At 54.0% G+C, this 17,601-nt stretch overlaps 1 protein-coding gene across 3 annotated transcripts; it reads right to left on the bottom strand.

The window, feature by feature from the left end:
* Positions 1-815: 815 nt before the first annotated feature.
* AIFM2 (apoptosis inducing factor mitochondria associated 2) lies at positions 816-15,749 on the bottom strand. 3 transcript variants are annotated; one of them, XM_028512770.2, is made up of 9 exons: positions 15,618-15,749; positions 8,223-8,412; positions 7,739-7,854; positions 6,331-6,450; positions 5,475-5,567; positions 3,860-3,968; positions 2,722-2,874; positions 1,337-1,537; positions 816-1,138 (listed from the first exon to the last, which is right to left on the bottom strand). In XM_028512770.2, the coding sequence occupies exons 2-9, from the start codon at positions 8,398-8,400 to the stop codon at positions 987-989; spliced, it is 1,122 nt and encodes a 373-aa protein (XP_028368571.1). In that variant the 5' UTR covers positions 8,401-8,412; positions 15,618-15,749; the 3' UTR covers positions 816-986. The 3 variants fall into 3 exon arrangements, with proteins under 3 accessions (XP_028368571.1, XP_035882750.1, XP_035882751.1); XM_036026857.1 differs by having other exon boundaries at positions 15,608-15,742; XM_036026858.1 differs by lacking the exon at positions 15,618-15,749 and adding an exon at positions 13,855-13,876.
* Positions 15,750-17,601: the final 1,852 nt, after the last annotated feature.

The raw sequence follows: 17,601 nt of genomic DNA, 5'->3' as shown, positions 1-17,601 counted from the left end.
AGTTGGTGGCAGGCGTTATTGCTGCACAGCTGGGTCTCCAGGTAAATGGCATTAGGGTTGGCCAAGAAACCAGAAGCACAAAACCACCAAGGGTCCCCCAGCATCAGAGTTTTGCCACTTAAAAGTCTGCCCACAACAGCAGCCTGGAGGCCCACGGCGGGTGGCCCGAGGAAGCCCCGTCTGCTCCCTGAATGTGAACCAGATGGCAACCAGCCCAGAGGTCACATGAGCTCGGCGGCCTTCCCTCCGGTCTTCACTTCCGTTAGCTCTGTAAAAACTCACTGTTACAACGGACTAACCAAGGGGGAGATTTTTTTTATCTCCTTCTTCATAAATGTAACCTATGGTATATAATCAGGATCTAAAAATGGAAATGCAGACAGTTTCATTAAGATTAAAGACAGTAGGGACTAAGAGTTTTAAAATGGGCTCCTACTGACAACCTGAGTGTGGTGGGATGTGTGGGCTTCCCCACCTCCCAAACCATGGAGAAGCTGGGGTGCAGATCCCCTTCCGTAGCTGGTCTCACCTGACAGGTCCCCCCTTCCTGCCCTCCAGACAGGCTGCCAGCCATGAGGAGCCCCAGCTCGGCCTGTGCGTGTTCTGAACACCACACCCGTATGCACACATATGCACGCACACCCATCCAAGGGGAGCCTGTGGTAGACGAGGCTGGCCTTGCCCTCCCAGGACCAAGTGAAGCACTGGGCCAGCACATGGCAAGTGGACTTTTCCAACCCAGAGAGAATCCTCTGGGGAGGTGTCCTTTTAATATCTCTCTCTCTCTCTCTCTCTCTCTCTCTCTCTCTCTCTCTCTCTCTCTCTCTCTTCATTTTTGGTTGTCTGTAAGTTGTGTTTCTGGTGAGTACCTCACTAGCATCTTACTCCAGAAGAAGTGTCCTTGGCACTTGTCAGGCGGGTACCACTTGTCAAGCAATCCATTCAGCTGGCGACAGTGGTGCCTCGTCTCCCGCCCAGCCTCCTCCTCAGGGTGCAGACTGCCGCATGGTTTTCCAGCTTGTAGAGATGAACAGGTCCCGGCTCTTGACCAGCCGAACCATGAAGCGCCCCACGTAGAAGCCACTGATCTGGCCCACACCATCATTCCTGCCCATGGCCAAGAGGAATGTCAGTGCACCTGTGGAGCAGAGACGCACGCTAGGACCTGCTCGGCATTGTGGGCCTGCAGTCCCCAGATCTGCGTGTTTATTCCCCACTGGTGAAGCGCTCTATGGGGTGTTTCTGTCAGCAGCTTTGAAGGTTCATTCTAGTGGTCAGTTGTCTCAAAGGCTGCACCGTGTCTCATTCCAACTGTCAAGCACGTGGGCTGCCCTACCTGGCTTGTAGGCCTTGAGGGGCCTCTCTTTCATGGAGTTGACGATGTTGGTCACAGCAATATTGGCATGGAGGCCGGCGTGATAGGCCATCTTGGGCTCCTTCACGTCGGCACAGTCGCCGATGGCATAGATGTGGCTGTAGCCCTCCACCTGGAGGTACTCGTTCACCCTCAGGGCACCATCGCTGGCCAGCTGGCTATCTGCCAGGCAAAACCAACAAGAAGCCAAGCCCCTGAGCTGCCACGTTAAGTGGCCTCCAGAACGCAGGAAGAGGAGCTCTGGTGCTGGCCAAACGGCACACCCTCCAGAGGCGAGCCTCCCACCACCTCATTTATTTCTGCCTGAAGCCCCCACCCCAGAACTCTTCCTGCAAAGGCAAGTTACTCTTCCAGGGTGGAAACTGTCAGAAAAGCAGCGAGTGTCATTTTATGAAATGTGCATAACTCTGTAGGTTACTGTGATTAACGCACAGTGCTTAAGTTTGCAACTTGGCCAAGTCTTGAATTTTCTTTTGAACATGGATCAGATTTTTAAAATAAACATGGGGTTTTAATAAATGATAAACTTTTCATTTTAAGGGACTTAAAAGAGTTTATCTTTGAAATATGACATTAGGCCAATTAAGTGTTAAATTTTCGGGGTCTCTGTCCATTATAAGCCCTCAGTTCCACCCCCATGCCTGGCCTGGACTAGCTGCCTTCCGCTGGGATTGGATGAGTCGTTTCTGCAGGGCCCGAAGTAGGAGCTCCTTGGGCAGGAATGGTACTAGAGAATAAATGATGGGGACCTGGGGGCACAGCAACTACGGGGCCTGACAAGGAGACACTGAGTCCCCAGCTCACACATGGAGTCCGTTAGCCCACCTGCTCCACCTTCTGGTTACCTAGATAGATCGATACTGAGCTTTAAGAACGCAAAGGCCCAATATGGCCCCTGCTCCCCAAATAGTCATTCCAAGCTCAAGTGGCCAAACATCTGGGTCAGAGTTTGGACAGAGCAGCACACCTGTGAACAGAGAAAGGCCTGACCGCAGATTTCCTCTGCATCCATGATTCAAGGAAAGGAACAGAAAAATGGGCATTTCATCCCTCTGAAACCTGTTCTCATCTCTCACCACTAGGGGGCGGGCACCAACTTTGGAAGATTTTGGTCACTTTGGACATCTTGGACTAAATCATCATCATCACAGCTGAAGAAAGGACAGCAACAGTGAACCAGAACCTGAATTTAAAGTTCGGCATCACCCTTCAGAAGAGACAAATGAGCTCCCCGGAAGGAGGGGGAAGGCTGGGTGGTGCCTATTCCTCAGGAAGGGGCCTTCTTGGACGGCTGGACAGAGAAGAGGCAACCTGGGGTATAGACAATGGCTCAGCCTCCTGCTTACCAAAGGCACTGTGGTAGGCAGAGCTGTTGACCTTGATACCGTTGCAGACAATCACCAGGTTGGCGGTCAGCTCCGTGCCTTTATCCGTCTGTACATCGATGCATTCTCGATACTCGTTGAGAGGCAGCTTCCCCAGGTTGCACACCCGCTCGCCTGTCAAGGGAGGTCTGTGACCGGGGGGCTCGCAGAGGGCAGACAGGGCTGGCGTCCCAGCCAAGGCTCCCCTGGGGAAGGCTGGAGAGCCCCGAAGGCCCCAGGAAAGGCCTGGACGCTGTGACCCGGCTAGGCAATGACTCCACTCCCCGCTTCCCTCCCTGCTCTTCTCCCAGCCCATCCGCTGCCCCTGGAATCAGGCCCCAAGGGATCCAATGAGAAGAAAGTTCCAAGAAGCAGTTTGAGGCTGTGTTTCCCAAGAAATTCTGAGAAAAGCTATTTGAGGAAGACCTCTCGCATGCCTGTCGGCTCCACCAGCCCGACCAGGCAGGACGAGCCCCAGGCACACCGACAAAGGTGAGGCAAGGAAAGTGGGGAAGCCAGCCTGCTCTCCTCGCTGCCTGAAAGTAAAGGGCTCAGGGCCTGCAGAGCAGGTACAAGGAGACCAAGAGCCAGCATGCGCTTTCACAAAGTGGACCCCCACCGCTCCTTGCAAAGCAGAGGCTGAGCCCGACGAAGCGAGGGGGACACCAGTGGGGCTGGAGCCCTGCTCCCTAACATGCTGGATGGTTCTCTTCCCTCCCGCTCCAGACAAAAGCCGCTTTCCTCACCACCCTGAAAACACCAACCAATAAACAAACATATTCTCTCCACCACAGAGACGTCGTAATTCAGGTCAAATCCTTTAGATTTTTTTTAAAGTCATTCAACAACTAAGTGCCACCTACACTTTGTCCAAAGCAATAGCCAGGACAGTGCTGCCTCCGAGACATGGAAATCCTATAAGTACTAGGACCTCTGTCCTGCTCAAGGACACACCCAGCCTCCAACCGGATGCTAGGGCTCAGATGGGCTCTGATGCTCAGCCCCCCGACACAGAGAGTGTGTGACCACCGTCATGCTCCGAGGGGGCAGCGACCAAGTCTCAGAGCCCAATCTCACTCGGGCAGGGAGGGGGGCAGGGCCGGAGGGGACTGGCACGTACTCAGCAGCAGCTGCACACCCTTCTGGACCAGGATCTCCTTCACTTCCTGCCGGACACAGGGCAGCAGCTCCTTGTCGGCCAGGGCCACCTTGGAGTGAACAAGAGTGACCTGGGGACAAACGACCATATAAGAGAGAAGGAGTCACTGAGTCTTCTGCTCGAAAGAATCTGAAAAACACATCAGTCTGTCTCCCCCGCCACCTCCCCTGGCCCCAGCTTACAGGTTCGGGGACAGAGGCGCAAGTGAACAAGTGCCCACACTGGAACCAGCTAACGGCAAGCCGGGCTGGAGCCCAGGTCTCCCAGCCTAGGACTCTTTCAGGAGGTGCCAGTGCTCCACATCTGACACTGAGTGCCATGGGGAGAATGGTTTTAAGCATCATGGGCATTTATGATTAAAGTCTATATGTAAGCCACTGACATTCCAACTGTAAGTTAGGCTGACAGCCGAGTCACAGCTGGCTCTAACGCTGGCACTGCCAGGCACGCCTGCTCGCTGCCTGGGGCGGCAGGGCTGCGGGAGGCAGCCTGCCATGGTGTCCAAAGCTGGGACTTTGAAGTTAGGCTGCCTGGGTTGAAATCCCATCTAGATCCTGGGACACAGCCTGACAACTCAGTAAGGCAGGACCGCAGTCCCACTCGGAAGTTTTGTAATGATGAAATGAGAGCGTGTGTACAGCATGTGACTCAGCACGGTGGCTACTATTACTCTTATTTGTCTGCTGATTATCAACATACGGAAGTTACACTGAATTACTTCCTACGTTAGACTGGTCTTTACCCCATAAATCAAAATTAATGAACTCTTATAATACATCAATTACTCATAATAATTTCTAACAATTTGTCAGAGAACAACTGTATAATTAAATTAGCCCACATTGATCTCACTTCTGGAAACCAACCTGCCTTTCCCCAGGGAAAAAGAACCAGCCACAGGCTCCACGTGCTGCTCAGAAGTGGATCTGGCATCAGCTGCACACACGCCCTGGTGTCCGTAAATCACCAATCACCGCTCAGCCCTCAGCTGAGCCTGCACAGCCTGCCAGGCTGTCTTTTCCTCTCCAGGGCACCAGGCAGGTGCACTATCCCCTCATTAAAAGGGGACAGGGCCCCCCTCCCCTGGGCAGAAGGCGGTGCTGGCCAGTCTTTCCCCAGGACGGCCGTTAGGGGCTCCCCCATGTGGCTGTCCAGGGCAAGGGCTACAGTCTCTTAAAGACCAAAAAAGTCACTGCTTGCCCAAGACTTTGACCAAGCTAGTTGTCAGCAAAAAGAGGCAAACTTTACATTTACATCACAAAGCTGGGATACTGAAGGGGACACGGGAGTTACTCCTTTGTAAGTTGTCTCCCCTGAGCTTGATCCTCCAGGTTGGTCCAGAAGGCAGGACTCCTCACTGAACTAGGACACACCCCAGATCTCCAGAAAAATCCCCAGCAGAAAGGGTCTGCCGGGGGCCCCTCAGAGCAGAGAGCAGGAGATGAGAAGCACAGGCTCCCACTTTATATCAAGGGAGCCCCACCTCCCAGGCCGTGTGCAAGGAAACTCCTGACTGTCCTTGCACAACACAGAAAGAAGGCGACCACTGAGCTCAATGCCAAGGCTGCTCGCACACCTCTTTCTCGGGGTACTCTGTTTTAATCTCTGCCGCCATCTCCACTCCCGCGGAGCCTCCGCCTACCACCACGATGGACTTCGAGCGCTGGACCTAAGAGCAGAGGCAAATGTAAAAACACACCTTCAAATTCACACCACCTCATGGGTGCGCACTGGGTGGGGCGGGAGTGGGAAGAGGTCCTTGCCAAAAAAGAGTGAAGAACTCATTCCAAACCTGGGGTCCAAATGTGCTTCCCTGGGCCTGGCACCCCCTGAATTCTCTCACCTGACTCTCACGGCAGCCGCAGGAGGCAGGTATCGCCACCCACCCCCCTGCAGATGGCCGCAGCACAGGTCTGTCAGAGCTCAAAGCCGGGTTCCTGGCCTCTACACTAACATGATCCCCCTACTTCTCGGGAGCTTTGCAGGGAGGGAAGGACCTGGCTTAGTCATGTAGCAGCGCTCACCTCAGGCCCTTCTCTGGGCCTCCGCTCCTCATCCGCTCAGTGGGGACAGACCCGTCCCACCCCCGCTCAGGCCAGGATGGCTGTGAGAGCTGGCTGAGGTCATGGGTTCGGGCCTCTGCTACAGATCACGAGGCCTGGTGCACCCAGGATCCCCAAGAGGGAGGAGCTGGGGATTCACCCATCTCTGTGTGAACAGGTCTGGGCTCCCATGCCCAGGCTTTGATGACAGATCCAAGGATCTCCTCCCAGGAGTCTCTAGTAACTCTCCATCTTTACTGCCACTGTCACACCCCTGAACACCTCCTGGGGTCTCCCTGCTGCAGCCCCAAGTGTCCCCACAGCTGTGCTGCTCTCCAGGGGGCCACCTCCCCCGCCCTCACTGCCCTGGCCCAGTCAGGGGCGGCTCACCTGCTGCACCATGTCCTCATAGGCCTGAATGGCGTCCTGCTGGCTGAAAGCCTGGTTCAACTTGCCAGGGAAGGGCCCAGTGCTGCCAGTGGCCAGGATGAGATGTGAGAAGGGCAGCACCTGCGAGGGGCAAAGGAAAGAAGTGTGAGGGCAGGCTGGGTTCTTCACCCAACCCCAGGCCCACAGGGCAAGCAGTGTGGTGGTAAGGCCCCTCGGGCATTCTGAGACGGCCCTCCTCGAGGGGAGCGGAACCATCACATGGCTAGGCCAAGGGGTGGCACTAGAGCCCCGTAACACCCAAGGAGACAGATTTCACCTCCTGCCAGAGCCACCCAGCGTGGAAATAAGACGGGTGAGCTCCCCACACTCAGGGTTGTGGGCAGGTAAGCAGACAACTGCTTGTGGGGAATAAGCAGGGTTCCATCTTCCAATACGAAATTAATCTAGACTGTCCTAGTGTTTTAGAGAAAACTACCCTCATGCCCACAAAAACAGAGAGGGAAGGAAGAAAGGAGGTAGACCCTGTTTGGAGCCTAAATATACACAGTTGACAAAACCAGCGCTGCTCTGAGGGGGGAGCGACGGGAGGCGCGTGTCCCACTCAGCCCCCACGGAGGCTGAGTGCCCTCGTGGGCCCCTCCAGGGCTCTGAAAAGTCTGGCCTGAAACCACAGAACAAGGAGACCCGGTAATCTTTCCAACCGACAGTTTCCCAGCCTTAAAACTAATTTAAGAAAGGTCGAGTCCCACTAAATCACATACTCATTGAGGACAGAAATTGTGTCCTCTTTTTCCAGTTCCCCCTCGGCTTTGAACAGAGTGGAGGGCAAGGCTGGAGGGGACCCGCAGTAGAACGAGCCAGCTGGTGGCAGCTCATAGATGGGGCTCACGTCACTGCAGGTACGTACCAGGTACCGTGTTACATACCGGGGCTGAGGAACGCAAAGAGGAGTGAAGAAAGCCCCGCCCCGATGACTTGCCAGCGCAGGGACCCGGATGTGTGTGCCTACCCTCTGACCCTGCTTGGACGCCCGGGCCTGGGGCTAGACCAGGACAGACTTTCAGAGTGTGGGCTCTGGAGTGAAACTGCCGGAGTTCAAATCACAGCTGAGTGTCTTCCCAGCTGTGGGAGCCCGGGCAAGCCACTTATCCTCTCGGTGAAAGGAGGCTGTACCACCGCCCTCAAGGAATCTCACACACATTAAACAAGAACATGCAGGGCTTCAGACAGTGCCCCGCATGCAGCAAAGGCTCAAGCGGTGCCTGCACCGCACTCCTGCAGCCACTGCAGTCAGGCCTCTGCGCGTGAGGAAGCTGTTATCTGCCCAGCACCGGGTCTCCTCCCGCCAGCAGCCCGTCCTCCGGGGGTCTCCTGAAGCCAGCTAACACACGGCTCAGCCCCTGCTCACCTCGCCATCCTCCAGCAGCACCGTCTGATTCGTTAGGTCGATCTCAACCACCAGGCCCTGCCGGAATCTTTCCTTGTAGCTCACCGAGTAGGGAATAAATGTCTTTTTGGCAAACCCTGGGGAGTGGACACAGAGGAGGTCACAGTGTAAAACTGGGTGGCCCATGGAGGCCAGAATAACTCAGACCTTCTCCTGAGCTGCATACCAGCAGGGGTCCCTTTGGCCAAACAGCTGGGCCAGTGGTATACCAGGGTACCCACCACCCCTAAGGGGCCAGACTGGGCCTCGGGCCCTCAGGAGGCTCTTACTTCTGGGGCCTTGGTAAGATGGCTGTTTAAGATTTCCAGAATTTGTATAGTGGTAGAGTTTCCAGAATTTGTATAGTGGTAGAATTTGACTTAGGCCCTAAGTCGAGAAAACTGCACCAGGCCCACAGAGTGCGAAGACCACTTCCAGCAGGAAAGCCCCGGAAAGAGCTCGTTACCGCTCTCCACGGAGGCTCGGAGGGCTGCCACGTTGTGGTGGAAGGAGTCCTTGGCGTCCACCAGAGTGAAGGGGACATTCCGCGCCTGCAGCTGGCTGGCGGCTGCAATCCCGCCGAAGCCTCCGCCAACGATCACCACGTGCACACCTCTCACGTCCGTGGACACCTGGGACCCCATCTCGAACCCGCCCTGCAGGGACAGAAGGAGAGACCACATCGGAGTCAGAGGGGGCACAAGGCTCGGAGGGCAGCGGGGGCGAGCCCACAGCGAGAAAGGCCTCACATGCCAAGACTTGACCCTTTTCATTTTGTAACCATCTATCAAGATTTTAACTGTAAAATCTGGATGCCAAAGAAACAGAGGTATCATAACTCCATCCCGTCACCAACCACCTAGTTCTAACCTCCAAGGCGTCCACTGTTGCTGAGTTCCTACGAACTCTCCCAGAGAGACCCAGTGCACCTGCAATCCTGATCGTTTCTGCGCACATTAGACTGTTCTGCACTTTTCTCCCCTGCTCAGTATACCTGCTCACTCACCCGCGTAACCTGAAGAGCTCTTGCTCCTCGATGTGCCCTGTGCCATGGATCCATAGTCAGAGACAGACAGACAGACAGAGTGGTCCCTGCCCTTGTCAAGCGCCCAGTGGGAAGCTGGCCATGGGCACAGTAACAGAAAAGGCAGGCACAGGTGTGGGGAACAGCAAGCACAGGCCACATTAAAGGAACCAAACAAATTCTTCAAGACCCACACAACGCAAACACCACGGCCAGATTCTGCCCACTCATGGGTCACCAGCTGGAGCCCCAGGTCTAAGATCAATTGACAGGTTATGACAACGCACCTGCAAAACACAGTGAGGTGTGACCAAGGGCCTGGGGGTGGGGTGGGGAGGAGAGGCTTGCAGGGGGCAGGCCATTCCCCAGAGCATTCCTGGGAGCGCGGAGGCACCCCAGGACTGCTGGGTGACACCCCCCAGGAGGCACGGGGAAGAAGAAACATCTGCTGTGAAAAGAAACAGAGCTGGAAGCAACCTAAGTGCCCATCAGTAAATGAGAGGATCAAAAAACTGTTGTACACTTACACAATGGAATTCTATGCAGCAGAAAGAAGGAGCTCCTACACTTTGCAACGATGTGGATGGAACTGGAGAGCATTATGCTAAGCAAAATAAGCCAGGAAATGAAAGACAAACACCATATGATGTCACCTTTAACTGGAACCTAATCAATAAAACAAACAAGCAAGCAAAATATAACCAAAGACATTGAAATTAAAAACAAACTGACAGTAACCAGGGGGGAGGGGATAATGGGGGGGAAAGGGTGAAGGGTTTCCAGGAACAACTATAAAGGACACATGGACAAAAACAAGAGGGGTGGAAACAGGGGAGGGAGGTGGGGAGGGCTGGGGTGGTGGGGAGGGGATGGGGGAAAAGGCAAAAAACCGTACTTGAACAACAATAAAATTCAAAAGTATTTAAAAAAAAAAAGAAAGAAAGAAATGGTGCTGGTTAAAGACTGAGAAGGAATGCCTGCTGGTGAGAAAGACTTCGGAAGAATGCTGATCACACAGGCTCTGGGGAGGGGTGGGGGAGCAAGTCCTGCTTGACGCCAGAGACAGGCGAGCTGCCGTAAGTGTCTGCAGAGTGCGCAGGGCCAGGCCTGCCGGCCAAGCGTGCCCCAGGCTCAGGCTCACACAGGACCTGGTGCAGCCTGGCCACTTCCCAGCAAACCTGGTTCAGTTCCTGAGGAGTTAAAATTCAAAACCCCTTGGCCCGGAGCTGGACACTGAAGGACATCTGAGGCAGAAAATAGCACTGGGCTGGGCCACTAGATGCTGGACTGCTGAGCACAGAGGAAAAAGGAGGAGGTGGCAAAGTTTCCTGGACTTCCCCAGCCAGCCTGAGAAGCTATATACCAGGCGTGCCCTCCGAAGGGCCTGGGTCACCTGGCACATCCCAGAGTCTGTCCCTTTTGAGGGCTGAGGGGCTGGCCTGGGGCCGCAGTCAGAGGCCTGGTCCAGCCCATCTTAACCTCGGAGAAGGACGCTCATGGCACAGGGTCTCAGGGCTCCACGGTGGGAGCAGCCAGCTGAACAGCAGTCTCCACTGCAGCTGAGGTCCAGGGAGCGGTGAGGGTTTGCTGGGAGATGCTGGCTAGAGGCAACAGGCCATCAAACCTCCTTCTTGCCTATGCTGGGCTCTAAGGAGAGGCAGAAGTAAACCAGGCTGCCTAGGAGAGAATCTAAAGGAGTAAGCAAAACTCACGCTGCACAGAAGACAGCAAGAGGGCCCAACAGCTGCAGTGGGCTTCAGGGAGGGGAAGTGCACAGAGGGGCATGGTGGGTGGTGACAGGGAAGGAGAGTGGGGTCGGGCCATCCCTGAAGGGCAGACAGCAAGCTGCCCAAGGCTTGATATGGAAGCATGTTCCAGCCAGCCTGGGGCCCTCTCAGGCAGCACTGAGAGCTGCTGGAAGACCGCCACTCTGTCCTGCATCGTCTGTGTGGCCTGGAGCACAAGCGCTCCCCTCTCTGGGTCTCTCTCCATTTACCCCTTGTAATGGGAGGGGACATGCCAAGGTGTCCCTACATACATAGGTTTTCAAGACACAGTGGACCCCAAGGTGGTCCCCACAGTAATGGGGGCAGCTTATGGTTGGACCTCTAGGCACTACTCTTGTTGGTGTTCAAATGCCTACCGCCTAACTTTCCCCTGGGGGAGGGAGGAGCTGGTGAGGGAGGTAGAGCAGGTTGGAGGGGATTTAACTTTGTTCCTCACTGACTTAATGGCCCCCCCATTCATTTGGGCACATGCATTCTACCCATTTCCAGATGAGGACACAGCCCTCAGCAGGGCTGGGGCCAGGACAGGTCCCCAGCAGGCAGGTCCCCACCTTCATGGCCCCAGGCCCTCAGAAAGGTTGTCCAGAGGTAGCCCCCTGAGTGGTCTTCAGGCTGAATCTCCAACTAGTCTAGAAGGAGAATGTCTCCCGGGAGCCAAAACCCAAGAGGCCCCAGGCCCCAGCCAGAGGTCAGGGGTCAACACCTGCAGCTGAGCAGAGCCTGGGAGAGTGGCAGACCAGGGGGCAGCTGTGGGAGGGGTACGTTTACCTGCCCCCTTCAGCACAGCTCCCTCTGGGCCAACCTGCTCTTGGGTCCAGCAACCAACAATGTCAGGGAAACTCCCAGGGGGCTCTGCTTCAAGCTGGCTGGGCACAGGCCCAAGAGAGGGGGTCTACTATGGGTCAGGTCACACTGAACCACCCAGGGAAGCTCAAGAAATAGCCTTAGAAAATACCTGGGCCAGGGACCTTCTCCACAGAAGGAACAACTTGGACCAAGTCCAGTGGCAGAAAGGAATGAGCTCAAGGGACAAGGTGGGTTGGCCAGAAGGGCAGGTGACAGGGGCCAGCACACACAGGGTGCCTGTCACACCAGGGCTGTGTTCTGGCCTACATGCTCACCAGTTCTAACCACCAGGTCTGCCCTGGGCCCCTCACAGGGTCCCCTTCCTGGGGAAGAAATAGGCCCAAGAGGCAGTGAATTGGCCCAGGATCAACTGGCTTCCCCAAAGGGCAAACCCTGGCATACCCAGCCTAGCACGCCCTCAGTGAAGGCGGTGGTGGGTCTGGGGCCTGAGGGCACACCGGCCCAGAGGGACTGTGTAAGGAGAGGGGAGGTCTATTTACCTTCCAGTTTGCCTGAGGCCTCTCCTAGAACCTGCTCTGCTCTCTCCTCTACTGACCTCTGACCCTCCCTCTGACACTCCCACTTGGGGACCTAGGGCTGGCGGCTCCCCAGCCGATTCCCCCCTCCTCCTCAGCAGCCTCCCTTACACAATGGTCTCTTGCTTTACACAATGCTCTCTTTTTCTTTTAATCTTCGCCAGAGTACATGTTTTACTGATTTTAGAGAGAGGGAGAGAGAGAGAGAGAGAGAAACATCAATCAGCTGCCTCTCGTACACACTTCGACCAGGGATTGAACCTGTAGCCTACGTCTGTGCCGTGACTGGGAATCAAACCCACAACCTTTTTGGTGCATAGGACAACGCTCCAACCAAGGGAGCCATTTGGCCTGGGATAGAGTGGGTGATTTTTTCATGGACATGAAAAGTTTGTCCATGATTTGCCCACACCCATAGAATGTGCAAGACCAAGAGTGAATCTAATGTAAATTATGGTTTGGTGAGTGAGTCAATGCATGTCCATCAGCTATAACAACACGCCACTCTGGTGGGGGCACTAACAATGGAGATGGCTGTACGTGCTTGAGTATGGGGGCAAGCGAAGAATCTCCACCTTGCCCTCCGTTTTGCTCTGAACCTAAAACCACAACAATAAAGTCCTTAAGAAAAGAAAGTCTGTCCAGGAAAAACTCAGAGACTTAGAACAACATGGAGAGCCAATCCCTCTTCCGGGCACTCAGATGAGTGTGCCTAGCTACGCACACACACGCATGTAATGATTACAGCAGCCCGCATGCACTGCACTTTCACCTCCATCTTTGCACGGAACAGGTGTGAGTTTTCCTCCCCGTTTTGGAAAGTCAGTAGCTTGCCCAAGTTCAGTCCTCACAGTCTGAGAGACCTGTGCCCTAAACCGAAATTCTCACAGTGGTCCCAGAAAATGTTTTTACTTGGTTCTTTGGGCTTTTTTTTTATTGTTTGAATATTTTTAAACAAGTGTGCCATTTTTACAGAAATAATAAAGCTGTAACAGGGCAGACTTCCTACTGTCTAATTTTTAATTGAGATGTTATTCATATAAAATTCACTATTTTAAAGTGTATGATTCAGTGGCTCCTAGTACACTCAAAGTTGTGCAACCATCACCATGACTTAACACCAGAACATTTTCCTCACCCTGAAGGAAACACAAACACAAACACACCCGTCAGCCATCCTGCCCCATCCCACCTCCCTACGGCCTCCGGCAAGCACTCAGCTCTCCAAGGCCGCACGTCCGCCCACTCTACACCTGCGCTGCCTTCCCGCATGGTTTCTTTTACTGGGCATGATGTTTGCAAAATTCATTCAAGCTTTAGCATGTATCACTATTTCCTTCCTTTTTATGACTGAGTAACATTCCATTGGGTGGCTAGGCCACATTTTGTTTATTCATCCATCAGTCGATGTACATTTGGGTTGTTTTCACCTTTTGGCTATTGTGAATAATGCTGCTATGAACATTCATGCACAAGTTGTTCTGTAAACACGTTTTTAACTCTCTTAAGCACATACCTAGGAGTGGAATTGCTCGGTCCTATGGTAACTCTGGGTTTAACTTTTTGAGGAACTGCCAAACATATCACTGATTTTGAACTGAACAATCCAGCCAAGGGAGAAAGCACAGAGGACCTTAATTACCCTGCCTAGATTTAGAAAGGTTAGCATAAAAGAAGGCCCAAGAGAACAAGTCCTAATTGTCCAGCACCCCTACGGAAATTTACCTCTGGCCCTCCCAAACACACACACACACACACACACACACACACATCTGGTTTGCACTGGAATTTTCTCAGTAAATCCTGTTTTCTCTACCACAGACACCCAGCCTGAACCCTGGGGGATTCTTCTGTAATAAAACAGACAGAGGCTTTTAGGAATCTACTGAAAAACAAGGAAGTTACATTTATGCCAAAGTTGTAGAGAGGTTATGCCTCAGAAGACATACAACAGGAACCATGCGGGCTCTGAGCAATGCAAAGACATGGTCCAGGATCGCTTCACAGAGATTATGAATACAACGCGCAGCTTTCTGAGTCCTCGCTGATGATGCCCAGGGTGGACTTCTACAGCCGTTTCCAGAGTGGCCATCCTGGATAAGAGGGCCAGTAGAGTGTGACTCCAAGCACCACAAATGTCCCCTATCCACCTGGAGAGGGAGAGGCCCTCAGTTTCACTCACTGCCAGAGGATAGGCTGAGAGTGGGCAGTCCATGGCCAGTTCCCCTGGGAATACATGGGGTAAATATAACCCCAAAAGACCAATTTCTGAAAGGGACTCAAAGTCTAACAAAGGGGCTATCATTTCATGCCCTAGAAGAGGGCAGCTCTAGGCAGACAGGCTCATTCCAGTGTTACACATGCTCCTTGTACAAAAACCCCCAGCCACAAAACTCATACCTCCTCCTGGGAGCCGGTCACTTTGTGGTTCTCGTAACCTCCCCCATGGTCTGCTCACCTCCTGTGTCTGGATCCCACTTTCTTATCTCACCACCAGCCAAAGACCACACAGGCCTGGAGTACACCAGCCCTGGTCAGCTGCACCAACCACTTAGCTCTGGATAGTCCTGAACAAGGCCAGCCCAACTGAGCAGCAGTCTCCCCCTACAAGGGAGGCCCTCCAGATTTGGGGTACACAGTGCCCTTAAAGGGCTTCTCACCAGATGCTGGGGCAAGCATGGGTGGGGTCTGAGAGTGCGGGGCTTGCACACGTGTATTCTTGAGCACACACACAAACACTAAAACCCAAGCCGGCCTCCTTGACATTTGCATATTTTACAAGTGACCTTTGAACACAAGACACACCTTCCCCAAACTTGTCAGACCCTCTGTGCTGTGCCTGGTGTCCTGTGAGATAATCAGCGCCCAAGTGCCTCTCCCCTCCCCACCGAGGTCGACACAGGGACCGTTGTTGGAGGGGAAGGCACCCCCCATCACCCACTAAAAGCAGCTCCCGGTAGATTTCAGGGGTCCTGGGCTCCCCCAGCCATGTCAGAGTTAGTTCAGTGCAGCTGGCCTTTGTCCCTGCAGAACCTGGGGCTTCGTGGAGAAAAGAGGACTTCCTAGTCAAGCCCAGAGCCTGTGCGCTCAGGCGTAACCCGAGTATTTGTTTCCTAGAGACGGAGTCTTTCCCACTTCCCCAGGACAGCAGCTTCCGCTTCCAACCAGCAGCGACCCTTGGGGCTGGGGAGGGGTGGGAGTGGCTGAGTGGCTGGTGAATGAGGGAGCCCATCTTACCTGGGACGACTTAGCCATAAGTTGGGGGTAGGGGGCACGGAAAGAGTTTGCCATGCCCTCACCTAGAGTAAAGCTCCCTTCTGTTTTGGGGAACTGAGATGGCACAGCCCCAAGCCCCAGGTCCTAGACCAGCGATTTTCAACCGGTGCGCTGCAAGGATTTTTACAACATGCAGTGCCTGACCATTTAGTCAGGGGCACTGATCTCTCTTCCCTTGGATTGTCAAACTCAAAAAATGACAACAGCCAACACAACAATATCCGTCTGGTGTGAATGAATCAAAAATTATACCTATTTTCAGTCAAATAAAGAAAAACTTTGTTGTGCTGCAGAATTTTAGTAGTTTGTGTGCCACTAGTTAAAAACGGTTGAAAATCGCTGTCCTAGACGACCGCGCCTTCTTCCCAGAGCCGCAACTCACGCGCACTGACCTCCTAGCTGGCCGTTGCGTTTTCCAGGCCCCGGGGTTCTTGTTCCAAAGATCCCGAGAGCACACCCGCTCGCCACCTCACGCTCGGGCAGCCTCCCACCACGGGCGTAGCTGTAGCCCGCCGCCTGGGTCGCATCTGCTCGGAGGCCAGTCCCGGCCACGTGACTCGCAGGACCTTTGGACACGCCCCAGGCGGCCTGAGGCCTGGAGAAAAAACGACTGGTGCAGGCGGTCCCTGCCCGCCCTCTGGCGGTGGGAACGGCACCAACCCTGAAACAGACCACTGCCTGGCCCGGCACAAGCCCCTCGGACTCTCTACAAAGTTTGGACCGACTGTCTGCCAGAGCCACACGGACTAAAGAGGGCTGGCTTCCGGGCACTGGCTCTGCCACTGAGGGCGGATTACCAACCTCCTGCCTTTAAACGTATAAATAATAATCCTGCAAATCCATTGGAGCACCTCTGTATGCCTGGACCTGGGCTAGGCACTGGAAGATAAAATGGAAAACAAAATGGGCGTGATTTCTGTCTTATGTCAGGGGAAGTGGTAAGGAAAGATAACACAATATATTAAACGTGTATCACTCATCCAAATAAGAAAAACGGCAGGGCAAGGGGAAGGTCAGGCAAAGGAAGCTTGCTAAAGCCTCTCTGCAAGGAAGAGGAGTTAGCCCCGGGCAGAGAGGAGGCACGTGCACGTCAGAGGCAGGACAAATTGCCGAAGGCAGGGGCACTGCAGCGCCCAGCCCAGCGTGGGCAGGCTGATACAAGCCTGTCCTGCAGGCCCTGGTGAAGACTGCCCTGTCATCCCTAGGGCAATGGGATTTGCCTGCAGGATTTTAAGCAAAAGAGTGATGTCCGAGTTATGTTCTGTGGTAAAAGGATGGGGGATCGGATGGGCAGCCTGAAACTGGGGAACTCGGAGGGGGTGGGGGAAAAGGAGCTTGGACCAAGTAGGATGTGTAAAGAAATGGGCTGGCCAAGCTGCAGCCTGGCAGGAGGATGGGGCTCATTTGGTGACAGAAAAGCCATCTTCCGTTTTATGCAAGTATTAGCACCCGCCCTAGCAGTTTTGAAAGATTCAATGAGCCCTGACCAGTGTGGCTCAGTTGGTCGAGCATCGCATCGTATCACGGAACAAAGACCTGCCAACTGATTCCAGTCAGGCCACAGGGCTGGCTTGCAGGTTAGTCCCTGGTCAGGGCGAGAACAAGAGGTAATGGATCAGTGTTTCTCACTCTGATGTCTCCCTCCCATTCTTTCTCCCTCACTTCCCCTCTCTCAAAATAAATATCTTTAAAAATTTTAGAAAGAAAGATTCAGTGGGATCATCTGTGAGAAGTGTTTCAGTGTGGTGCCTGGCACACAGCAGCAGCAAACATAGCAGCCGGCTCACCTGAGAACACGTTTATTTATTTTTATAGAGACAGAGAGACAGCAACACATCGACATGAGAGAAAAATCAGTTGGGGATCAAACCCCACAACCTAGGCATGTACCCTGACAGGGAATCCAACCCACACCATTCCGGTGTATGGGACAACGCTCTAACCAACCAAGCCGCCCCGCCGGGGCCCCAGGGCCCCTTTGAATACTGCCCTTCGCCTTCCTGGGTTTTCATGTGTGTTTATACTAGAAATGGCCCTTCCTGTACCTCTTCCAAAAGCTGTGGACAAAGACCTTGTGTCCACTACCACTGGCATAGGGGGTGTTGTGATCAATCCCACCTGGAAGTTGATGCCCAGAACCTTCTCAGCTGGGAGAAGAGCTGGCGTGCTCCCGTGAGCATCACAGTCTGTTAGCCTGCGAAGCCCAGGGTGCAGCTTCCACTTCTCTGAAATCCTTGCCTCTCCTCCTGTCCCAGCTGGCTCTCTGCTCCATGGAGGCTGAAGGAGGGAATACTGAGGGGTGTGGGAGTCTCCACACCCTTCCCTCAGCCCCGGAGGACCAAGAGAGCAACGGTGTCACAGTGTGGGTGCGGAGAG

Source organism: Phyllostomus discolor, chromosome 5 (genome assembly GCF_004126475.2).
Source record: "Phyllostomus discolor isolate MPI-MPIP mPhyDis1 chromosome 5, mPhyDis1.pri.v3, whole genome shotgun sequence".
Classification (NCBI taxonomy): domain Eukaryota; kingdom Metazoa; phylum Chordata; class Mammalia; order Chiroptera; family Phyllostomidae; genus Phyllostomus; species Phyllostomus discolor.
Note: the sequence above shows the minus strand (reverse complement) of the source record. Positions and strands in the feature narration are given on the sequence as shown.

What these genes read in the sequence shown, in the direction of transcription:
- AIFM2 (XM_028512770.2), bottom strand. Translation starts at nt 8,400, where the DNA reads ATGGGGTCCCAGGTGTCCACGGACGTGAGAGGTGTGCACGTGGTGATC. An exon ending in CAGAGTACCCCGAGAAAGAG is followed by an intron (nt 3,969 to 5,474) that starts GTGTGCGAGCAG and finishes GTTTGTCCCCAG; the next exon opens with GTCACTCTTGTTCACTCCAA. An exon ending in TGCCTACCACAGTGCCTTTG is followed by an intron (nt 1,538 to 2,721) that starts GTAAGCAGGAGG and finishes TTTGCCTGGCAG; the next exon opens with ATAGCCAGCTGGCCAGCGAT.